The 27,795-nt window shown below is 33.4% G+C and overlaps 1 protein-coding gene across 2 annotated transcripts in view; it reads left to right on the forward strand.

The window, feature by feature from the left end:
* Window positions 1-24,049, forward strand: part of LOC113558248 — a 120,057-nt gene extending 96,008 nt beyond the window's left edge. The window contains exons 9-12 of one of the 2 annotated variants that reach the window (XR_003405611.1): window positions 12,708-13,915; window positions 17,151-17,798; window positions 19,086-19,089; window positions 24,037-24,049. Coding sequence is in view for 1 of the 2 variants with exons in the window: in XM_026963729.1 (XP_026819530.1) it covers window positions 12,708-13,915; window positions 17,151-17,176 (1,234 nt within the window). In the remaining variant the exon portion in view is untranslated. Of the gene's footprint in view, window positions 1-12,707; window positions 13,916-17,150; window positions 18,061-19,085; window positions 19,090-24,036 lie in introns of those variants that run through there. The other variant, XM_026963729.1, reaches the window with a different exon arrangement.
* Window positions 24,050-27,795: the final 3,746 nt, after the last annotated feature.

The following is a 27,795-nucleotide window of genomic DNA, read 5'->3' on the forward strand; positions in this document are numbered from 1 at the left end:
AATATATTAAACCTAATTATTCCTTTAAGAATTGAATTAACGTCCAAACGGCTATAAAACATTTCATCAGGTTTGTTTCAATGTTATAGAATGTATTGTTTCCGACTAGTGTTTTATTAAAACCAGAATGAATTTTATACAGACAACAGACCTAGTATTATTTTATTGTAATCGTACTATGTATAATATACGGCAAAGAGAAATCAAAAAACCTTTTACTAATGCTCCCGCAGACGCATATACCAAGTATATGAATACATTTCGATGATAGTATTTAAAAACCAGTAATAATGTTCTAGAAATTACTTTTGGTACCTAATATTGTTGTTTCATCGCTATTGGTATTGATTTTTTTCCGGATCAATTACTTAAATTATATACTTTATGTACCTAACTTTAAAGAAAACATTTTTCTAAAAAAGTTCGGATTCCAGGGTTTCGATAAAGAACTCTAAAATAACACTATCGTTTTATAATAAATCTCGACAAAAAAATAATGTAATATGTATAATCGTCAATGTTTCCTAATCTTTGCGTGAAAAAAACATCCGACGCATTGTCGTGTAAATCAGAAGACCTATATGTTATAATATATATCGTAAATCATTAAATAGACTATTCTATTATAATTGTTGTTGTATCATATATATTATTTTTTTATATAATATCATACATTTAAAAATGTACCGTGTAAGAGGTATTATTATAGATTTATTCACGGGACGAGATTTAAAACACGCGTCCAAACACGTTTCGTTCAATATAATATATATACGAATGCAGTTTTCTCATCGCGAGTCTATAGATATCATAGTATAATATATAATATAATAAAGGCGTATTACACATTTACACGCGCATGTCGTCTGAAAGCCGCTGTATTCTGAGTACGCGATGCTGTACATATTATACCAATAATAATGAATTGCGACCGCGGTATAAAAATATAATAGTGTTACCACAGTCCCGTCATATGGACGGACTGATAGTGCCATTAGGATCGACCGCGGCGGCAGCTGAGACGTTAAACCATTTTTTTTTTCACTCGACAACAATATTTATACTGTGCGGTGCGTGTTAGCAGCGAGTATACATAACGCGTAGGTACGTGCAGCGTTATAAAATAAATGACAACGCGTTATATTATAATAACGAGCGTCCAGAACGTTTGACAAAGCACATATACAAGCGGTTCCGGAAATTTATTGAAACATGTAAATACTTTTAGAAAAAAACGATCGTGTCTCCGCGCGTGCGAAACCCGAGTGGCGTTTAAACACGTGTCAATAAGACACGTCGCGCGCAGTATACTTATTATACGATTCGATATGAGTTTATCGGTATCGATTTGTGGTTTGCAAAGAGAAAAAACATAGTATATATACGTCCGGTGCGTGTTTTATGACGTGATAATATTAAAAGACGTGGAAAAATAAAAACCGTACGCGTGGAAAATAATAATAATAACGTTTATACGAGAATACACTGGTTGTTATGAGAGGGATCGAGGGGGGATAGTAAGTGAACGAGAAAAAATAAAAACCTGTAGACTTTAATGGCCAGTAATAAAGTTAACGAGTCGCCGCAGAGGAGTGGTCGTCGCTTCTACCTAAACATTTATATGATATATATATTATATAATATTATTATACGTACAATACTGGTGACAAATTACCGGCACTAATAACTACTTATGCGCCATGCCATACGGAAGCGAGTAGAAATTACCGTCGTCGTCGTGGTTATCGGTCGTCATAAGTTATAACTGTAACCACCGTTGTCGCGCCAAAACGTATATAGACTTCTGAGACCACACGGTTACATACAACACACTATAGGAAAATGTACAATCATTTCTTAAATGTCAAACGAAGAACCCACGTGAATACCGACAAAAATCGTGTTAACATCGTTTATATTTTTATGACATGCTCGCCGCTACCGCAGTCACAGATGGCGTTTCGATAAATATGATATTAATTTTGATTACATAGATTAAAAGAGGTTTTAATTCATATTACTCGACATTTATCGATCGACGATTTTTTATGGTTCTAATAATTTTTGACAAATTATTACACACATACCTATGTAAAAATATTTAGATATCTTTACTACTACACGTAGTTTTACCACGATTTATCGTTCTTAACTTTTTATTTATTCTGATCAAGTTTGTTTTATACATAAATAAAAGTAACGATTTAATGTCCAGAAGACCATAACCACATATTATTATATGGATTTATTAGAGTCACTATACTTATCACGTGTTCGTATTATTAATGTCAAATCACCAAGAGGATTTATATTGACGACTTGTTGTTTGTGAAAATAGGATTGGCTCAGTTCGTTTAATCTCGACTTATCGATCAAATAAAAACATATATTTAAAAATAAATACCATAGATATTTTATATTAAATATATTAAATATTGTAGGTATATAGTTCAATAAATATTTTGATTTTCATGGATGAATAAATGGTATTATTTTATTATAATATTGCAATTAAGTCTAATATGTTGCTGATTATTATGTAAACACAATTATTTCTTAATGTATAAACAATAATATCAAATGTACGAGTATATCTATTTAGATATCTCTGATAAATATAAAACGTTAATACTTGTATTTATTTTAATGTAAAAATAAGTATAAAAATAAACATCACTAAATCACAAATGTCGAGTAAAAATATGTTAATATAGTTCAGAAACTTGGGTAAAATTGTTACGAAAAAGAATTATATCATTTTTGAAAAACATGTTTTGGCACTTAGAATTTCTTGAAAATAAAAACAGCAATTTTCAATTAGTATAGTAGGTACGATCATTAAATATTTGCAATAACATAATTAAAATATAATGCTTTTAATAAATCTCGGTTTAAATCAAAGTAGCTAGTTCTCGATATTTTAATGCAAAATTGTATTTAGAGAAATAGAAAGTACCTACATTTAATTAAAAACGCATTTTACGATCAAAACTAAATAAGATATATTATAACATATAATTTGTAATTATTTCGTGTGGCAATAATAATAATAAAATAAATATCTCTTTAAAGAGAATAAATAGACGCATATTAATATTATAAATTATAATAAGTAATATAAAACGTAATTAAATCCGTTTAGTATTTAACCGATTTTTTTCTTTAGTGTAATTGTGTAATATATGGTTGAAATAATAAAAAGTTATAAAAAATGTATTGATATAAAATTATAATTAGATAACTGATGAACTGATATCAATTATAAATATATTATTATTATAATAATACTCACGAGCCGCATGACTCATGATCGTACCAGTCGAATGAAAACACGTTAATATTCAATATAATACACGCATGTATTAAATATAATATTATACCGTAGATATAAACGATATTCGTAGCGACTTATGTGGAGTATATAAAATATTGCGAAATTTAATGATCTAAAAGCCGTTCGTATACGTTTATACCGTATAAATATAGGTACCTACTCGTACTTGCACCAGAATAAGAGACGACACGTTTAACAGCTTTTAATATTATATAAACCGATACGATCAAATGGAACGCTGCGAATGATAACCAACCGCATGGAAAACTATAACGCACACTCGCATATATGGGCATATATTATTATATTATGTACATAAATAATATACAGACTGTATTATGTCTCGTGACATAGGCGTATAGTCTTACTATGCGTATCACTTACACCAGAATCCGTGTACGGAAACCTTTTATAAGTGTGTGTGTGTGTGTGTGTGTGTGTATGTGTACAAGTGTGTACACTGTACGGAGTGCAACGTCATAAAATGTAACGTGTTTAATGAAAACGAAAATTGGAAAAACTCAATACAGTAGATATATTACTACATCATATTATAATATTATACACCAGCGGTGAGACATGGTTTATGAATAAAACTGCAGAGTATATGCCTGGTAATACCAGGCTGGTATATATATCTGGACATAATATACTTTAGTACTGATATTACTCCAAAAGACATAATTGAATATCGACTTCATATGATATAATGGAAAAAATTTACGTTTTCTTTTTTGATTGTTAATAAATGATAATGAATAAACTCAAGTTATTAAACAAATTGACTAAAAAACTATGAATAATTATAATAACTTGTCAATCACAAAACCCATCTAGCCTTAATAGAATATTATTAATTATTACCAATGTATATACCTACAATACCTCCAATATACTTTTGTACACCTATACCGGGTCAATAGTATGTATATCATTATTGCCCTTTGTATCGTTCGTGGGAAAATTGATGCATTGGTCTAAAACACGAGCAGGGAAAACTAACGGTTCGTAGGATATAGGTACATCGTGTACCGCATGTATGTCTCAAAAATGTACGAGGAAAAAACAAACGTCTTGGCGGTGTTGTATAGGGATAATATACCTATAATATATTTGTATGCGAGTTACAACGATATCAAAATCGTGAGAACGAGTGGAAAATTCGCGAGGATCATGCCTGGACACACTATAATATGATACATAATATTATGTTATAATGGATACCTACGCATGACGATGTTATTCGGGTGGTCGCAGTAATAATCGCGTAGTATAAACGTATAACATACAAATGTATAATACGCGGAATAATATTATGTTGCGACGGCGAACGTGTGTTATGGTTTTGCGACACGAAATTCTACGACGGACTAATATTATAATGTGCAACTAGGACATAATGATGATATTATTATAATACGTATGGGTACACCGTGTATAAATATAATGTACTCGGGCGTTTTACGGAAACGAAACGTGATATAGTATTATGTGTTATTATAATATTAGGCATTATAGGGCCAAATTTATTGTTCTGTTATATAAAATAAGCTAATAACTTTTATAATACACCTTGGCCGAAATAAATTATTATTATGTGCAAATGGTATATTATATGCGGAAGGACAAGTGTGGACCGAAGTCGCCGCGCCGTTGTCGTGGAAACGTGACGGTTTAAGCAGAAAAATGTCGCATGGTCGTCGACGAAAATCTGAAACACCGGTAATGTTACCAGGGGCGTCATTTGGGGAGGGAATCAGGGTGTGCAGTTGCACCTCTTACTTTTAAAATAGTTCCAAATGGCCTGCACCTTGATGAAATAATGTACGATTATTAATATAATTTAATTTTAATTGTATTTTAAATATTTTGATTTTCATATTGACATTTATCAATTTGGTAAACTGTCAATCATGATTACGACTTTAAATTAAATTGGTTATAGACAAATATTGTGCTATTATTTTTTTATCGGCGTTCAAGTTAAATTTTTCAAAAAATGTATTAAAATCGTGAAATTTTTCCAATATTATTTTATTTCCCTTCCAAAATAATGTATATTTATAATACATATATTGTAGTAAATACGCGTACATATTATACATATATGTATTTGATATACGTTTCACATCTCAAGTCGAGCGATTCACCGATTCCCTCGTTTCGTGGATCATAATGATATTATAACGTGCCGCGGCAATAATTCACACGCGAGCTTGCGCGCCTGCTCGCTCCGATGCGAACCCGATAAAAACGCGAGCGCACTGCGATGGCGGCGACTTATTACAACTATTATAATAGCACTATGTGAAACATAGAAAAAAAAAAAAACATAATAACGAAAAAATAATAAAACGAACGCGCGTGCCCCGACCCGTAGTTCCCACACGCACCGCGGCCTCCTCTTCTCCTACCATCACGTCAAGACTGTATTGCGGTCGACCACTCAACCCACCCCTCCCCCGTATCCCACCATACGTTTACTCACCCGATCTTGGTTAATTGCGTGACAGTATATATATATATATATATTTATATATTACGTGTACGTATTATGATATTGTGATATTGAGTGTATCTATATATATATATATATATATATATGACTATGCAGCAGGAGGAATTTATAATTGCCAGCAACCTCTCTCTCGCACACCGATTACTGCAGTTCGGCAAATTATTATTATAGTAGGTATTATAATCATATAATATACATATCATTAACAACAGCTATTTTCGCGCGATTTTATCGTGCGTTTAGTCGTCGTCATTTGAAGTCCATCGTCATGGCCCGTTTAAATATCTCACTATTTTCGTTTTATTATTACTACATATTATACGCGTCAATGACGTAGCCAGGGATTAAAAGTGCCATGTCCAGCTAACCGTATTTTTGCTAAATACGATGACAGTATAGAAAAATAAATAAATCAGTTTTTATAAAAAAAAATATCTACTAGAAGTTTTAGATTAAAAGGTTTAAGGCTAAGTTGTCTGTAACAATAAATAAAAAGTTGTTAAAAATGTAATTTGTCTAAGGTTTTTTATTGTACTTTTCCCCATTTTTAGAAATCTTTATTACTGATGTGCGATAAGTGTAATGTACATATAAACAGAATGATTCACTAACCGTATTCTTCTTTCTTTTAATCTTTAGTATTACATTTATTCAAATTATCATGTTTGGAAAAATTTAAAAATGTGTACGCATAGTCCGTAACATTTATTTTCAAATACATTTTTTTTTTTTTTTATATCAGTTTTAACTTAATTGAGTGTTCGTATGTGATATAGACTTCATTATTAAAATGGTAACCACCTTATTTAGATTTAATAAATATTGATCAATCACTAATAAATAATAACTATAATTTTAAAACGAGTATATATAGCCATCTTCCAACCACATTATTATCAGTACACAAAGTTAAATGAGTAACTCTAAATTACTTATTCAAATTATTTCGATTAATAGGAAATCGGATTTTTAAAAATATCCATCTGCTTTAATGCTTTAAAACTTACAATAAAAATATAAGGGTTTTGTATCACCATTTTAGAAAACTATTTTAATGGTATAAAAAATCCATAAGTATAATTTGAAGATACCATCATTGAACTTTATAATTTAAAAATCATTCCAACAATCGACATTTGAACAAAACTTGCATCATCAAGGGAATAAAATTGATGGTGGGGCGGGAGTAATTGCTTGGTGAATCACCCTGCATTATATATTAAGATTCACATTGAAATGGCGATGAACACATGCAATCTCGCGTATAATATATTGTACATGATCATCCCATAGGTTATCCCATGCATAATACACACTAACTATATTATTATTATAACACTCGCTGAACGCGAAGAGGGCGTCATCGACTTTGCGGCTACAGCAGAGGTCAGATAGGTGTACGACGACTTCGGCGGGCGGTGAACGGGAGAAGGCGGAGGAATCGATATAATTTATATTGGAAAACAATCGATTCCGATCTGTTAAACAACCCGACGAGCACCTCCCCACCGCCCATCGCGCGTCCGTTATTCGCAACGCGTTCGCGCCTCGGCAAACTTTGTAATTATCCGTTTCTATATTATAATAATAGTTGCGCACATATTATCTTATATATTATGTATTTATATGTTTTCAATATCGCCACGATCCCATAATGGGAAGCCGTCTATCCGGTAATGACTTGTACAATACCGTACAGTCTATATAAGTATAGGTGTCATAGTGTATAATAAATTCGCGTAATGCATATCGGTATATCATAAATATTACAATATTTTTTTAAAAATATTTTATCGACAAAATGTCACGGACGGGTGCCGAATCCCGTCGATCGGAATTTGCTCAGCGCGCGGTGATAATCCTTCGCGAAGAACCGGACGTCCCAAAGTCGTTACTTCTAGGTTTCTAAACATACATTTAAAACACCTCAAATTTAATTTATGTACATCTGATAAGTATTGCAGTACGTAGTTAAAATTGTTTATATTAAAATATTTATTTATTGTCGTAATTACTACGCATATATTTTCGATTACTTGTATTCAGCTAATATTTAATTAAGATTTTAATATAAAATAAATTATTATTTATGTTTAATAATATTAAATATGCATATTATTTTGATACTATAATTGGATAAATAAATAATTTTATAACGCTTCTATTCGAGGTGAATTTATACATTAATCAATATTTAAAAATAAGAACCAATACATATCAAAATATAAAGGTTACCAAATTCTTTTTTAAATTATAGTTTATTGTATTGCACAAAATATATATACTGAATAATGTAGGCAATAGATCCATCTCTACTCTCTACTTATAGAATCGTTATATTTATGTATATATATATATATCGTTAATTATATATCGTTGGTTTCAAATATAATACACACGTTACAGTTACCCACTCGTCACTTAATGTACAGCAGAGTGGTTCTCAATTTTCTACCTTTTTTAAGTTGAAAAGTAAAGTTTTTATGAAGATGTTCTAGTTGAAAAACATATAATTTCACGATTCTTGTCACATTATCATATCGTAAATACCGACTGTATTGATTATTTTTTTTAAATATATTATTTCGAGATTTTGGTCATATAACAACCGAAAAAATTGTTTTCCACGCCTGCAAACTATGTAAATCTATATCCCGTATACTCTTGTATATACGTCTGTGCAGACTATAAGGTATAAAACGCTCGTCATATTTTACCGCAAATCGAAAAATATGACAATCATTTTTTAGCGAGAGTTTTTCAGATCTACCTATAGTTCCACCACGTCCGACTCCTACACTATTCGGTAATTGTACTCCATGTCCTATATTCGAGTATTATAATAGCCGCTGTCGCCGTCAAAATTACGTATTTCCATTTCAACATAAATATCTATAGGTATATCCTGTGCGACGTCGGATCGCAATATTCGAAAGACAAAAAGACGCAAAACAAAAACGTAGAAACGTGCAATTAAAGAAACTCCTGAAATCGTCCACGGTCGTGACGACCAATGATCATAATTCATAATAATATGTACAATATAATAGTTAACTGGGAAAAATATTGTGGAAAAAAAATGTAATAACAATAATATAATACATATTACACTGTATGGTCGAAGTTCGTAATATATAATATACCACCGCGAAATCGACGAATCGACCGGGGAGATCACATTTATTATGATGATAATTATATTTTTACTCAAAGGGAAAATGGAAGTCAAAAGTATTGCACTACCTAGACAACATACACGTTTATTTAATATTATTAATATTCGATGCGTATTCGATGCTCGTGCTGTTTTGCCGGTACCCTCAATGTAGTGTACCAAGCAGCGCTCAAAAAATGCAAGTTTTGTAGTCCGCAAACTCGATTAATCTTAAGGTGAGAGAACGTTTGTAAATTTGAATTTATTCGCAAAATAAACATTTTATTACGATTTACAGTACATAGTAGAAAGGCGAGACGTGCATCACAGTGAACAATATATCTGTATAATAATATTATAGATACACCATCATAATACATAGTATTATTCTTCTCCCGGTGATATACCACCCAGGTATATGATAACGCTCGCAACGACGACGACGCTCGCTGGTTTCGGAACTATTATGATGTCGACCGCGAGAGAGAAAACAAAAAATCACACAAACCTGAAATAATCGGGATTATTATTATTTATACGGGTGGGGACCAATGTGGTGTATGATTTTGAACATTACGAAACAAATATCAAAATTTCGACGTTCAAAACACCGCGCGCACCGCTCGCGGGTTACAGCAGATCGCGTTATAAACACATATTACACATATTATGTATATAATGTATAAGTATACAAGACGTGAGGTATGTGATGTGCGCGCGTTTAATTATATAGTCACGGGCGTGTTGCATGGCCGCCGCCCCGTGCGAGATTTTTTTAGTTTTCGGTAAAACTGTCAATCTCGCGGTGGCGGACAAAACACCTATAGGGATAATAATAATATCATAACGTACCTACGCCACGCGCGCACGTATTTCATAACATAAGGTATAATATGTGCGTAGCGTGCAATTATATTAATTATTTTCAGCGCTATATAATAAGCATATGCCTATGCATACCTACCTACAAATTTTTTCAAGTATTCGTAATAATAACTCCAACTCTATTGCTCTGATATACCTACCTATATAGGTACTATGTATGCAGTAAAATGTTTGAATATAATTAATATAATTAACATTTTGTCATAAATCATAATAATGCACTGTTCAACGAACTTCAGTCATATTATTACGATGAGTTTAGTCGCATAAGTTTAATTTAAATGCATATTAGTTATGATTAATAAATTTTATTACATTGAAATCATCAATATAAACCTCTTATATCAATTTTCGGCCAACACGATTCAACGCAGTGAATTGAAACGCAATTCTAACACAAAAATGGGAAAACAAAAATAATATCATCACGATTTTTAAAATTTCGACAACTCTAGGTACTATATTATAAATCCCCTATAGGATTTTTGTATTTTCACAATATTATTTTAGTTTAGTTATTTTGAACATATTTCATTGTAAAACGTTCGGACAAAACGTACTTTCTAATTATTGGATTTTTATCAATATAATGGTTTTAATTATGGATAAAATAAATCAAAATGGTAAGAAACATAAAAAAATATTTTCCACAATAGCTCGTTAGATAACTTACTTAAATAATAATATTTTCGTACACACGATGTTGTTTTAATATTTAACCCATAAGAATATCATTTGTAGAATAAAAATATAATTACGTTCACAATTTTATTTTATTAATTCTATTATGAATAGAATTTATTATTTTTTATTATTTCTTTTATAAATATTGCGTAAATATATACATGCATTTAATTACTTTATACAAGATTATCTATAACTACGTATAATTTATAACGATTTTTAAATCGTTTTTCAAATCTTAATAAGTCGGAACTTTGACAAGATAAAAATTTTTAGTCTCCTTTCAATTCGAGATATCGATGTTTAACGTACTACTGTATATTTCATATATATATATATATATGATATGAACGCGTATAAGTGAAATGATTCATCTCGTCCAATTATCTGACCTAGCTCAACCGGAAAATGTCGAGCTTATAATTACTCGACCGCTGAGATTATTATTAAAATATTGCGATTCAATGAGCATTTAATTATGTTAATTCACCCGGTTGTCTGTTGCGGCAAACCGAGCAAAGAAAAAAATCAGCACAACGTTCGCCGCCCGCCGCGATGTATATATTATACAATTTTTATATATAAAGATGCGCGTTCCCGCCCGTAACCTGTGAAATGCAAATTTATCACAGACCGCTGTATAATACATATAATAGTTTATATTATACTGGTGTCCAGCTCCGCGATTCTATCTCTATTGAAGTGCACTGTGCAGTGTACAGTATCAGTTAGTATGCTATATAATATACACTATATAGATGACGCATAAATTATACTCATGCAAGAGCATGATAATGATAATAGATGAAGATTTGAAAACATTTCAAAATTATTAACTACACTGGTCCAAAAGTAGTATTTACAAAATAAACCACATCAAGAAACGTTTGAAAAATTCAAAGTGAAAGTCAAAATATATAGTTTTTTCTACATTCTATAGTGTTTCAATAATCTCGTCCCATTTAATTGCAAATATGACTAAAATTATAATAACAAATTAAAAACAACGATATAAAATAAGTTTTTTTTCTTTTTTGAATATTGTATATAATAGACTAATAATAATTTATTTCATAATAATACCATATACTATGTAGATACACGGCATTTATACTTTATTTCTTCGACGTAGGTATGTCAAAATATTGTATAACGTATAAATTGTACGCAGTCAATCGTGCCGACCCGTGGTTTGACGTAATACCGACCGCTATCATTTCAAGAAATTTACTGCTTATACATACGCGCGCTCTAGCTTTTTATTTGTATCACCTCTATTATATTTTATGCACAGGTACACATAAATTTACGCAAGAATCAATTCATCTCCCACGCGATAAAAGTACGTAGCTATACTAGTGTATTAATCAAACAGCTGCATAAATTGGATTTGCAAACGAAAAGTATATAATCGCGATTAAATACTATTATGAAAAAATTATATAACTGAAGTAAATCATATTATCTGAATGACTATCATTTTTTTTTTAAATTAAATTAAATTTTTTTCCTGTACAACTATGGATATAATTTTTGGCGTAACTTAGATTATTAAAATTGTCTTGCCAATTTTGCAACAGCCGTAAATTTAAACTGACTGCGAAACTAATTTATTTTTGTATTGAAATGGTTTTATACAAGAAATTAAAAAAAAAAGGTTCAATAAACAACTAGCCTATATAGTGGATATTCATAAAACGTATTTTAATCGCACACGAGCATTGCTTTCGATCACAGCATATTATTCTAAAATCAAACTTCGACTTAACAACGGGGAAAACAATTTAAAAATTGTAATTTAATTAGATAAAAATAGTAAAAACAGCGCACTGCAAGTTCATTTAAACCATATAGTTCGTATAGAAATGAATAAAGAATAAGAACAGTATGATTTATGCGAAGAGGTACTCTGAAAGAATGGTAGGGGAATCTACACATCACCAGATATTAATACAAAAATTAGGTTGCCATCGTGATTCCTGTCGGCCAACGAGCCAAAGACAAGCCATCTACGGTTGTTTAATCACGGGAACGGAGTAATCGATATTTTAGAATGTAACTGACATACTCTGTCACTTCTTTCACGTGTCCATATAATAATAATAACAACAACATTATGCGTTTTGGTACAGGGACCAAGAGGCGGCCGTGATGCGGGCCAACAGTTGGCTGTACCATTATTACATGGTGCAGAGCAAACTTCAGTACGGTATGCAGTTCGAAGCGCAGACGTCGCCGCGAGTGCCGTCCACCGGGCCGGCACAGGTGCAGACGGGCGTGCCCCCGCCAACGGCGGCACCCGTGTACGCTTATCACCACCAACAGTCGCCGCACCAGCAGGACGGTGCTTACCCGTCGGCGGACCACCAGCACCACCAACAGCACCATCAACAGCAACACCAACAGCAACACCAGCAGCACCACCAGCAGCAACAACCGGTGCACTTCCACCAGTTACCCGACGGATACTTCCGGTACGCCGCGGCGGCCGCAACGTCGACCGGGACGGCGGCGGTGACCACGGCTGCGGCGACAACGACCACTGCGGTGGCGTCGAAACGGCACAGGTTGGAACCCGAACCCGTTGACTATTCCATACATTCGCCCGAGCAGACGCCGCCGTTGAAGGTCGAGGACGGCGGCCACTCGATGGTGTCCGACCCGTCGCCGTCGCCGCCTTCGATGGGCGGCGGCGATTCCGGCGGCGGGTGCGCTACCGCGGTGGCGGCCGCTCTCTCGTCGTCCCTGCCGTCGGCCACGTCGCTGGGCCGGTCTCGGGCGCTGGTCAAGGCGGCCATGGACCCCGGCGACCTGATGATGGAAACGTGGAATCCCAGTCCACCGTGGTCGGACTGCTGTTCCGGGACCGGCGCCCTGCAAAAGGTGCCCGACGTGGACATGCTCGGCAGCAGCGGCGGTGGCAGTTACTGCGGACAGCCGACGCCCCCCACGCCCGGTAGCGGTGGCTCGTACCACACGTCGTCGGGCGCACCACAGCAACACCACAACCATCAACACCACCCGGGGGGCTGCGATGAGGTGCCCACCGCCGACACGCTACACCAACACCACCACCATCATCACCACCATCACCAACCGTCCACGTTCACGTTCGACTGGCCGGGCGAGCAGTACGTGCCCAACGTGCACGAGGTGCTCGTCGAGCCCACGCCGCACTATATAGTTCCGTTCCCGCCGTGGCCGCACACCGCCGCGGCCGACCACCACAGGCTGTTCCCGCTCCAACCACCACCGCCCGGCTCTATGAACCGACCGTCGCTCATCGTACGGGTCGACCAAGACGCCGCCGCTGCCGCCGCCGCCGACGCTTCCGTCCAAGGTAAACGCGCTTTACTGCTATCCGATAATCTATGCACACTGCACTACGGTCCGTATAAATAAAGAGCGTCGCACTGGGTTATACTGAGCACATGCGCACCGGGTATGATTTGCTAAGTCCACGATTCCACGACCCGGAGGATTATTAATTCATTTGGAGGTTCAGTCTTGTTACGAATACTTTTATTTTGTATTCGGAATACGTATTCGAATTATTTTCAAAAAATATTACTGACAGTTAATTATGCATGAATAAAAAATCTATCAAAGTATCCCTGGAAAAAAACCTAAATCTATTTTATTTTATTATCATTGGTTGGTATTATCAATACAAATTTCGTAATATTATTCAAGCCAACAACATATTTGCGAATTTATTTTATTTTCATGATTTCACGTGTTTGAAATGAATAATGATTGACGCAAACCTATTTTCGCGAGCATATTTCTTGGTTTTTTTTTTTTAATGCGTTAATTTCTCAGTTCTTATTCAGTGTTATTATTATTTTTTTTTTATATTATTATTTGCAATCTTTGAAAATACACCAATTCTTACAAATATAACCATCACGTCATAATACAGCACAGCGGGTGGTCTGGTTAAGCGTGCACCGAGTACTTCGTACATAAACAGAGATTTCGGCGTAGTCTATATCGGCGTTGTCTCTTCGCTGCAGTCTGTTATTATTAATAGACGCATAACACTGCGCCCGATCGCAATTTACGCGTCTACAATACAGTTATTCGCGTTATTAGCTTTATAATATAAGTATAACACGGACGTCGTACGAGACGAGCAAAACTTATCCTCTCCGGACGACGGTAAGAATAATCGCGAGCGGCGTGTGAACACACCGACAAAGACGACCCCCGAATGTACGCGCGCACGTACTGCAACAGGTGGGCGTGCTCCGGTTTCAATTAAAACGTCGTAGGCAGGCAGGCGGGCGTGATAATATAAATGTGTCTGACGTGCGCGCCGCGTTGTCTGTTTATTGTCCGGCGCAGACGATTTAATTCGTACAGTTATAATAATAATAATAATAATAATAATAATAATATATTAGTAAATAACGACACGAGTGCCTGCAAAATATCGCCGGTCCATAGACGAAAACAAAAAAATTCAGTATGTTTTTTATAGCGCAATTCGTCGTCCAAATTAAAATATGATATTTGTCATCGCGTTAAGTTTAAAACCTGACTGCATACCCGCAGCACTCTACGTTACAGCAGTTACACGTCGTATGTATACGTTATTAAGACGAGCGAGTTAATAATTGTATTTTTAACTAGCTCAGTTAATTAAGAAAATAATAAGTTAGGTTAAAAATTACCAAACATAGGCATTACGAGTGTATCATTTATTAGTAACTTAAATCAACGGATAAAAAAAATGAATTAACTTGGTCAAAAGTATTCGTCTTTTGTCAAATAACAAATAATACACACACGAGCCCCTCTTTAAAATACGAATTTTACAAAAGCGCGTATGTGCGCCAATAGATAGTAAAAACTTCAAACGGATCGGTTGGACAGTTTCGGCTGTGCGTTGATCGTGAATCAGCTAGTTAGGACTTCGTTTTTTATACACACAGATATATTACATGAATTACGAGTGGTCTGCCGTCATCGCGCGCCGTACATAATATAGTTTCGGAAACGGTGAGAGAACGAAACGCATTTAACCACTGCGGTAACTATTTTTTTTGTATATCCATCACGGCCCGTGGCGCCAAGCTATCGGACCACCGCTGTATCATTACTCACCCTCCCCCTCATCATCACGGTCTCATAATATTGGTACGACTATTACGTACACGCGTATACGTATATGGTTGTCTAGCGGATGTACCTTATGAGCATACCGACCGCGTCCTCGTCGGCGGCAGGGCGCGCACTGAAAAACGTTACCTACGTCGTTATGTTATTACTATTATTATTATTACTATATTGTTTTTATTTTTTTGTAATTCTTTTCGGGGCATTTATAATGTCGGGTTTCCGCGCGGGGACCGGATGCTGTTGGTCGTTGTTTAGTACATGTGTGTGTGTGTCCGACGTCCGTGTGTGAACACGGATGTGTAGGTATGTAACGTGGGAAATGTACGTGTTGGTCGCAGTCCGCCAACGGTAGACTGGACCGACGATGTCGCCGCTGAAGTAACAGCAAAACGGCGGCGACGGCGACTGCAGTAGACACGACGGTATGCAAATGAACGTGAAATGTAAATACAAATAATACATAGGCACCGGGTGATTCTTTTAAAAGTAAACTACAGTCTCGAAAAGTATTCACGTTGATGATTGAGTACTATAAGTAGGTACCTATAATATATTATATGGTATATTTTTCATAAAATTCGAAGATTAATTTACATGACGAAGTTTTTGAAAAAATATGTTTTATGAAGTATTTAATTTTTTGAATGACGAAATAACCGTTACTAGGTTTTTCTGATAATTTTGAAAAAAATATAAAGTAGTTTTATAACGACTTCTACTTGTGTAAAAAACATATTTCAAAAACATAATTAATATAGTTAACATATTTTTTCAGAAAACATAGTGCAGTTAACTGTTTAACAAATCACCCAGTAAATATACGAAATACGCATAATGTTGTCGGTGCACGCGTATGTGCGGAAAGAGGCATTATTAAAATTTGACAAACACTTCCCATTTTGTCCACTCGATGTTAATGACATGTGTTTCAATTATTTTACGGTTGCAGTAATAATATAATTATAATGAGGCATTCTCGTAGGTCTGTAGCAACTTAAAAAACCACAGAATGACATATTATTTGTGAAATCCTGTTTTTTTTTCTACCTACCTTAATGATATGCGGAGACAACAAAATGAAAACAACACAGCGTTCGTTCGAATATTATGTTTAGCTGGTTCGGGAAAGTTAAGTTTTTCACTCGTGCAGTATTCTAAACTGCGCGTGGCTCCTACACGACTATACATACTCGTTGTTATATCTTTCGAACGTCGCAATTTCCGTGACTTTACCTACAACTGCAGTATATAATATAATATAATATAAGGTCACTGCAGTTACGTATAATACGTTTACGATATAGAAAGCGCGCAAAATTAATTGCGCTTATTATATATATATATATATATATATGCTCTCTGGTGCAGTGCTTTAGTATCGTCGTAATAGTATAATGCCACGAAATCTAATAATATTATTATGCTAATTTCGTTTTTGTGAATTTTTGCAGACGGACGTCGTGAAAGCGACATGTGACGAGTGGACGCGAGGATTACGAGAAATCATCATTGCAATGTTGGCCTCGCGAGAACGCCACCGCGAAGTGCTATTTTTCGTCTCGTCCGAAGCCATAAAAATACGAACGTTTAATTTTTTTTCTCTCGTTTATAATATATGACGTTATACCACACAAACGATACTCTCAAATGTAGCCGACAATTATCTACCAGCAATATATTATTATTATCGTATGGTTCGCGTAGTTAGCGTATTGATAGCGGTGGCGGACGCTTTGTACGTATAACTGCATTCTGCGTTCTGTGTATACGTGTCGTATACAGAGTGATTCTTTTAATGTGAATTCTTAGGAAATACATTAAAAACAATATTTAGTACGCAAAACAACGTAAAATAGTATATTAAGTTTCGAAGCGTTTAAAAAAAAAAAAAAAAAAATGTTTTTTAATTCCTTATATTTCCCAAGTTATTACACGTTTCTCGCGATAAAAGAATCACTACGTAAACGATAGATCTAACGTACATCGATCTGTCCCGGTAAATATTTTATAGACAATTGTATAATAACATAATATAAGTATTTTAGTGCCTACGAGTGCATGTTTATGAGTCACACGGCTCGCGTTATTGTGAATAAAATGTATAGACTTAGCGTATGTTGTAAAAAATATTGATCGTTTCTTCGATCCTAGAGTATTTTATGTACATATTATATATATATATATTATATTTATCCACCAAGCTGCGCCTGTGATCTCTTTTTTTAGACGATTTTCGTAGGAAAAGCCTTACAGTGTAATGTATAAACATTATCGTATCATATAAGTCAAATTATATCATTATTATTATTGTTTAGTTTATTATTATTACGAACTACCGTCCATATTATTCTTGTTGTATTATTTTTATTATTAAATGTACCTAATTATATCGAATTTGTTGATTTTTTTATATATATTTTTTTATTCGTCAAACATATTTTTATACATTTATACTGTATACATTTTCAATACGCCTATTATGTATTATGTATATTAATCATCGTGTGCGAAAAAATAAATTGTTTCCATATAGGAGCGTACGCGATAAGTATACGTTAATATTATTACGGCTGGCAAAGTGCAATTTATAATATAGAAGTACGTGCGCGTGATATTTTATGCTTTTATCTATGATATATTATTATTATGTTATATTATGCGTACGACATCATTAGCCAATGTTATTATTCTTGTTATTATAATTATTATTGTTCATTATTACATATTTTTTTAACAATTTGTACATTTTCGTGTGTAAAACAACAACCAAAAAAACTATTTTAATATAGATCGATTTATTATATAAATAGTGTCAATTATTAAACTGTAAACACCACGTGTACAGGTATATATTGTAATATTATTACATAGTTTTGAAAATAAATGTCGAAAAGCAAATCAGTCAGCAAAAAAAAAATTTATAAGCCTTTTTCGTTTTTTATTCCTCTTTACGCGTGTTAACAGTACCAGCTTAAACAGGACCTATAGCCCATAGCAGGTCGATGCGCGGTTATTGATTCGAGTCGTCTGACGTCTCATCCGATGGAAGCTGTACACAACAAAAAAGACGGTTATACGTAATGTGTAGTACGTATATACATTATTCCTGTAATATCATTATATGTATATAATACCTATCGCCGCGCGTCGGCCGGCGTATTGGTGGTCGACCAATGTACCTATTTATCATTATTATTACGTCCCGAAGAACCCGCGTGCGGTACAAGCCGGACCGGTAATTACAATATTATCGTCATCGCGTTCACGACAGCGGTGACTAATAATAATAATAATAATAATAATATTATTTTGGTGATTTGTCAAATACCGATGATAATGCACGTTGTATATTACAGTTTTCGTTGGGATTCTCTACGGCTCGGCAGCGGAGTTAATGGCGTTCGTGAGGACGATAAACAAACAATTCGTGGCATTAAATTATGTTTAATACCACGGGTACAGTAATAATAATATGTATAATATCATAAAATAAATATAAGTAAATAAAACGGGACCGCGCGACGTGTGACGTCTCTGACACGATAAAGATTATGAACCCGTTAATGACTCCGGCCCGGCGGAAAAACCGTATCTACCGTGTTGTCCTGTCCGTGTATAGCTATTTGATCGTAATAACCAATGCGTATAGTTTTAGTGTTTTACCACACTTTTACTCGTACCTACTACTTAATAATATTATTAAATTTAATAGCATTAATATATTTAAATTCAGATCGGGTACGGCGCTATTACTGTTAACAACGTTATACCGGCACGTGTTCTGAAGTCCGTTGCTTGTACGACGCGTCAGGTTTTCGTGGCGCTCGCGCGCGCGATATAATATTTTAATGTAATACAATATTATAGCGGCGCACTGCGATCCGGATGAGATCAGTCGTGTAGCGCCGAATGCTGATTTATATAATTAACGTTTATGTACGAGTAATTCAATAGGTAATGCATTGGTAGAAATTAAGGGGTCCATCTTCCCATCCTCAATAGTATTTTAAGTTCTGAACTGTCTAAAAATGAATTTTATGGATATTGTCCACGTATAAAACAGTATTATTATAGTATACTAGATTATTTTGTCAGGGTTATATTTTTCCTGGAATATTAATTTTCCATGAAATGAACTGCAATCGTATTTTATAATTTAAAAAATTAACACCGTTAAATTACTGAAAATGTTGTACTCCATGTTTATTACTTGGTACACCCACTCCAAATACTTACTACCCAACTAAGCAATCCATCAAAGTTTTTATTAATGAAATTACAGAATAGTCAATGGATATTTTCATAACAAAAATATGTCAACTATAGTCAGTTTGAAGTTTTGTCTAAAAAGACTTCCCCAAATGCGATCCAAGCGGCTGCTGTTCCGGATAGTTTTAAAAACATGGATTACATAATGAGCAACTTTGACCTCCGCGCAGACCACTCCATCACATATTTAATAAGAACTTCGTACAGTTGTACATAATAATTTATCAATATAGGTAATAAAATAAAAACTAATTTGTCATAGATTATAATTAATAGATGGTGCTAATAAGCACACCCAAATTCCCTAACATAATTTGTTTTATGATAATATATAATATTATGAGCTATAACTAGGACTGGAATACTGATGTTATTTCTAAAGCTATTTAACGTGATGCTCATTTTGTATCATTTATGTTTCACATATATTTTTCAATCAGAACAATACATTTTATAATTCATTTTTTAAATTTAAGGTCATTTTTAATTTTTTTAAGCACAAGATTCTTAAGGCATTAAACACTAAACCATGATTTTTAAATCTTATTTTAATATTTTTTCTTAAAAAAGTAACTTTATAACGCGCTAACAAGATTTTTATATACATATACTCCTCATATTTATTAATTTACCTGCGCAAATAATATTTAATTTAGGTAATATTATTTTATTTATTTTGTTCGTGATTTTTTTGCCACCAAATTAAATATGAATAATTATTTTTAAAATTAAAATCTGAAGAACGTAGAAGACTTTAAATTGTCTAGACGTACAAAATTTTTTTTTAAATTAATAAAAAATATTTTTTCTTATTTTTGGGTTTTTCTATACATAACATTCTCAATCCTATAATTATTATTATAACACATTAAGTACATTTTAATACTAGGTAGGATAAAACATAAATCCTCAAACCTTATTTCATTTTATTTTTTTTAGCGCTTTCGACTGACCTTATTATAATAATTTGTAATTCGACTTATATAGTTATACGCATAGCCGTGTTGGATCAAAGGTGCACGTGATACGCGAACAGTTAAATAATGTTTTCCAACTCTGTTGTTTAGCAATTCAATGAGTAGCATTAAGCGGTTTGGTCATGAGTCATAATATTTAGTGTAGCTTAAAAACGAACAAAACGAACACGAAAACATTAAAAACCGGCTGACGATTAGACGTTTTGTAAGTACGAGCGGAATCGATAGGTACTATTGCACGGTTGCAGGTATATTATAATAATGTACACATGTGTCAGTGCAAAAACAAAATAAACGCGGATTTGACGATGGCGGCGGCCGCGATAATTATAATGGTCCGTCGAAGAACCGCATTCTCCACGGAATATAATTGTTTGTTCGTTTTAACCGTTTTAAGTCACGGGACACGTTCCATTTGTACCGAAAATCACTCGACCAGCAGCGGACCGCGTATATTCGTATATTATACAGTATGCGGTCTAGCCGAACAGGCATAACACATCTACTACACGGCTACGGTTAAGCAAATGCTCGCCCTGTATACAACACCTACATTGTGTCGACTAAATAATATTAAACACTTATAATCTGTGCGTGCAGTATGTAGACTTACACGTCGTTCCAGAGAGTGTTGATGTTATAATATAGTATTATGTTTCGACCGTAATATATTATTATATTAATCCTCTTCTTGCTGCCCAACAAACCGCGAACGCGTTTTAACGCGACATTATCTCGCTCGAGCACTTAGTACCAGCTAATGACGCGATTTGATTTACATTTTCTAAAATCTTTTGGTGAAATTTTTAGCAAAATGTTGTTGAAGTACGTATACTAGTATTACGAGCATAAATTAATTCTGAACTGAATAAAAATAATACGAAACAAGTGTACCTATATATCATAGTACAACTAATAAATTTATAGATTAATAAAAATAGTAAATAGCATGACTAATTGTAAAGATTAAAAAGTGACCCACCTTCAATACGCTGACTCGAGCGTGAACCCCCACACGGCTTTCTAATTTTATTTATTATCAATTATTAACTCGCATCATTTTTTACACTATTAATGTTAAATAATGTATTGATATTTATTTTTTTAATATCTGTTAAATCACCGTATATAATTGTATTAATTTTGTAACTATTTCCATCTCTACTTTCACACTTATTGGCTATGATTCTCAAAATTAAAAAATTGTATTATAATATATCAACTAGTTCAAATGACATTGTCAAAAAACTTTAACAATAAACAAAAAAAATAATAATAAAATAGCATAATTTTAATTTTTAAATAATCCCTTAAAAATCCCTTAGAAATATTGTTATAGTTGTAAAAATATTTACGTGGAAGTTGCTGGGTATAGTACGTATCTGTGGTGTTGTACGAAACATATCTCGCTATACGCTACGACGCGACGGGGACGCCGAGAAAAAAATTAATAATAATATATACATGTATAGGCTATACAGATTGTCTATATAATATTATTGCAGTGTTTGCGCCTTTTTGTCTATTTCAACTCTATATGTGATAGATAATCGCTTTCTGCACAAACTTTTTAAATTTAATCTTTATACTAATTGTAATCTACTATATGATTTTAATTAATTAATTAAATTTTTAAAGTATTCACACAACTCGCGGTTTAACTCGGCTGATTCGGATTTACAAACTATATAGTATCAGCTATTACGAAAACGATAAATTTTCTTTTGGTCGAGCTTATAGAAACAAAAAAAATGGTGACATAATATAACACTCCATCGTGTCGAGGAATAACTGTCCAAAATCGTGGAATATAATATAAAATAACAAAATATCTTTTCGGAAACACCCTGGTGACTAGTGTGTGTATACCGCATGCATGTATATCGTTTTGATTAGTCCGTATTCGCGACGACGTGTATACACATTATACAATATACACCAACAATATATAGGATATGACAACGACAACCACAACGACGACTACGGAAAATGACATCGCCGTCGTGTCCGTGTCGGCGCGCGGCGAATGGCGCACGATTTCTGATGGTGGATTTATGGTCCGCGTGTTTCCGAGTAAACGCCGTACAAAAAAAAAAACTATAATAAAAAGAGACAAAAACGAAATGCCGTCGGCGTATATAAGGTATATAATAATAGCGTATAGTCCCTGAGTGGCGTGCGCATACGGAAGGAAAACCGTATTACCTATATTATTATTTAAAAAAAAAATAAAATAAAAAACGCGGTCGTCGTCGTGGAGGTATAAAATATTGTACGTATTAATATCTAGAATGAGGTATATACCATAGTAACACGCTGTATAGGTACATTATGCGCAGGTACCTAATACTTATCAATATATATATATATATAATATGCACGCGTATACGAACTATATGATATACGTACGCGGGAGCCGTACACTGCAGCTTCGCGGAGATCGACGCATAATATGATAATATGTTATACTATTATAATAATATATATTATATTACTTGTCGTCGTCGTACACGCCGAGGAAAAGGAAATGTATGTACCTATACCGTCATGTACATGTATATACGTAAGAGTATTTCCTTCCATTTTGTTTTTCACGTCATCACGACCTGATCCGGAGCGCAGCCTTTCTACCGATATATTATTATTATTATTATTATGCGACAGCGCGACCCGTCAGAGGTTCCAAGCCGGGCTACTGGGCTCGCGACTCGCGGTGGAGATCATATTATGCATATAATATAAGTGTGTGTGTGTGTGTGTGTGTGCACTGTGCAGTAGGGCCAAGTCTTCGCGTCATCGTGACCAGACGACATCACGGTTGCCGAGCACTGCTGCACAATAATATTGTAATAACGTACATTTACGTACACGATTGCTGCTGCTGTTGACGGAAATATACGTAAACAGTACCTCACCGTATCTGTATAATAATATGGTATTATATTATATACAAGCGCTATATAAATATATCATAACGCGACGTTAGCATTTTATTATTAGTGTTGTTTGATTTTATGTCGTCAAAATCGAAAAATCCAATATATCAATACGTAGGTTTCTGGTTTCAGGATACAAGTCGATGTACATAGAGAGAGCGTCGTCGTTTATAATATAATATGCGAATATAGTACAATGTATGATCAGTCTATAAGAATACTCATGTCGTGATCATTCTAAGCAAGTAAAACTATAAATGTTGGCGGACATGGAACTTTTATTTCAATCTGTACTTACTGCATTATGACGAATAGCCACCGATTAGAGTTACACACTGACACTTGTTGTTCGTTAATTTTTTTAATTTAATTCATAATAGATAAAAAAAAAAATATCTATACTTGCGCTTCAGGCGACTAGGGGACAGAAGCCTATCAATTTGAAGTCATTATAAAACAATTTTTTTTTTAAATATTTACTCATGTATTCTATTTTATTATTTTAAACGATCTAATTTTTAAAGTTCTTACTTTTTTGAATGACAGCATAGGTTTTCATTTCATTTACCAAAGAAGAACAATTTTCAGAGAATTTTGAAACATAAAAATCAAATTTTAAACGAGCAGTTAATATATGCAAAGCAATAATAATAATAATAATAATAATGTAAATGATTAAAGTTTAAACGAGTGGCGTACTTCTTTTGGATTTTACGTTTTGAGGTATACCCATGTGACATTCCATTCCACTTACCAAAACTTTGAATATCTATTTTAAGCTTCAAAATTATAACTATAATATTTTTTTTCTTAAGTATATACTTTTTGGAAATCCAATTTTTGTACATTGAAATTTTCAGAAAAATATTCTGCTTTGGATTATGAAATTAAACATGTTTAAGGTCGTTCATAAAAATTAAAAAGATAAAATTTAGTAAAAATATAATTTTTTATATAACCACTAGAAATGTCTATAAAATATGTTATCTATATACGAACTCCTAAAGTGCATTGCTTCATCGCGAAAAGCTATGTGTTTCGAATGATTATTAATAAAATAAGTATACCTGATTTTATAATTAGGTATGAGTTTATGATGATATTAAAAATTTAGCGTTGCGATGCAGTAAAAAAACAATCGATTGTTTTTCTTACAAGTATATAATATATAGTTGAAATTATGTATTTATAATATCCGTGTGTCACATGTTGTCATGCATCACCGTAGTCGTTGTCAGAAACTAAAATAATAATTATTATTACTTCCAAGCGACCAGTCGTCGGCCATTGTGTGTTATTATGTATAAATGTATATAATAATAATACTCACATTTAGCGTTATATTTTCAATAAAATTATGTATATATTATATATATTGCGTTAATCGTGTACACATAAATACGACATAATTCAGTTTCGTTCTACTATCGTCAAGTCCAAATCGCTTGTTACTCATGTAATACACTTATATTGTACAGACACACACACACACATTAAACGTATAACAATAATAATAATATGTAATATATTGTTATAATATACGCCTTTCACGGCATTGAAGTTTGCGAGACGTCGACAGCTTTGTTATGTAATATCGAATGTGCGTAATATAATGAGATTCGTTAACTTAACCGTTGCACATGCGGCGCCGACCTAAAAGGATAAATTCAATAATAATAATACGATATCATGTCATACGGCGACTAAGTTTAACGGGTACCTTACTATACTATTATTCGATAAAACGTTTGACGATGTTTAATAACAATTTTATTTCAAAACCATCGATTTGCGATAGTTTTGAATTTAAGTCAGGTCAATGCAAAAAATAATTAATAATAAAAATTATTTAATAGTTATATTATAATATAAATTGAATTAAAAACATATAATTAGTGAATAAACATAATTTAGTGACTTATTATTGGTCCATTAAATTAATCAATTTTTATGCAATCTGACATTAATATTCTTCTACGGTTTTTTGCACGTCTAGTACATATTTTTATACCATCAATGAATAATATAATTATAATTACATAATAACGAGTTAGGACCATAATTCCCATTATCGCACATAATCGTACATGATATCAAGAGTCAAGAGCTTCGATTAACTTGTTTTCACACCGAAAATAATAACGACGATATAATATATGCAGTATGCACATATAAGTTGGTACGCTAAATCTTGTTTTCAATCTAAATTGTTTCAAAACATAATAGTATTACTGCTGCTACATTTTCAACAATGGATATACATTTTAATTAAATACATTATCATATAATATAATAATAGAATTATTGCGTTTGAATTTTTTTTGCTTTTATACCTATACAAGTTAATCGGTAAACTCAACAACCAAATGTTTTGTAAATAATTAATTTTTACTTTTTACACAACACGGAATCAAACATAACTTGATAGGTTATATTGTATAAAAAAGCAAAATATGTATAAAAAAATTATTTACATATATACGGTAACTCTTTTAATTATAGTGACTCAAAATATTGAACGGGTTATCATTAATACAGGCCCTGTATTACAGGGTTATACCTATACCACAGTATTAGTCACAGATTTTTTTGTATCAGTGACACGCTGTTAGCATTTATTCAATCTTACTTGTCGACTTCTCACAGAGTCTGATGAGTTCACCACATCACTGTGTCGCCTTCATTATCTGTAACAACAACTACGGTATTACCTTTATGATAAGTCGTGTCCTTAGTGACGAAAGGAACGACTATGAGTTACGGCGATTGGGTTACGAATGTTCTGCTGCTACAGCAGCTACTAACTTTATCTCGACCACCATTGCTTGCCACAGCCCGTCACGGTTACTTCCATTTATCTCCTCGTCCAAAATTATGACGGAATTAACAATGTCTTTTAAATACACTTGCCAGATACAATAGTATTTGTGATGTGTTTTTCAGTCTTCCAATTTACAATTAGGATTTCCAAGTTCGATGTTTTGTGTATAATAATCATTGTCGTGAAGCTTCACCCAGTGTGTTCAAAAACTCGAGTTCAACCAGCGTCAAGTGAATATTATACGATGTACCCATTTTTTATCAACTTTAAAGTAAAAAAAAAATAATAAATTATATAGGTAGGTACATGAAATTGAATAATGTATATTATATTGTTCTATTATTAAATATATAATAGAAGTGAGTATATTTGGTGTATTATCTGTGTATAACAATTAACATTAACGTATATTTCGGAAACTATAATAGTTATTGAGGTATTGTATCGAATAACAAAACCATACCGCATCCACGCCATATTCCTATATATGATTATGTACGAATACTGTGCGCGGTAATCGGTAAAACTCTATGGAAATTCGCCTGCAAAGAAGTTCTACGTATAATGGCCGTGTGCGTAAACTCTATCGAGAAAAATATTTTACGACAATCACGAGTGGTATATTTTCCGTCGATCAGTATTGGGAAAACGATCATTGCTACATATCATTTTCTCCCTGATACCCACGATCCGAGCATTATTTTCGATCAAACCGTCAGTCGTCACATGTCACAGTTTGCAAGTGACAATTATATAATATTATTTTAGTAATGTGGCAGTGAGCAGTGTGTTGACATCCCGGTCCGTAGAATCAAGAGTAAACGTATGAGACTGTGCAATTTAGCCGCACGTCAAAGCAAGATAAGACGCAAATCATTAATTAGTCATCCATAAATATTATTTATTTTTTATGAGAATTTTGAAAACATAGATTTTTCGAACGCACCTCTACAACGGTTATACACGATTGATTGTTTTAACATAATTTAATTTTATATGCATTTAATATGCAGCATATTCACATTGATCGCAGTAGCGTAATTAGGGGGTCAGGTCACACTTACGACCCTAAATATAATCCAGGGGTTACACA

The sequence above is a fragment of the Rhopalosiphum maidis genome, chromosome 1 (assembly GCF_003676215.2).
Source record: "Rhopalosiphum maidis isolate BTI-1 chromosome 1, ASM367621v3, whole genome shotgun sequence".
NCBI lineage: Eukaryota > Metazoa > Arthropoda > Insecta > Hemiptera > Aphididae > Rhopalosiphum > Rhopalosiphum maidis.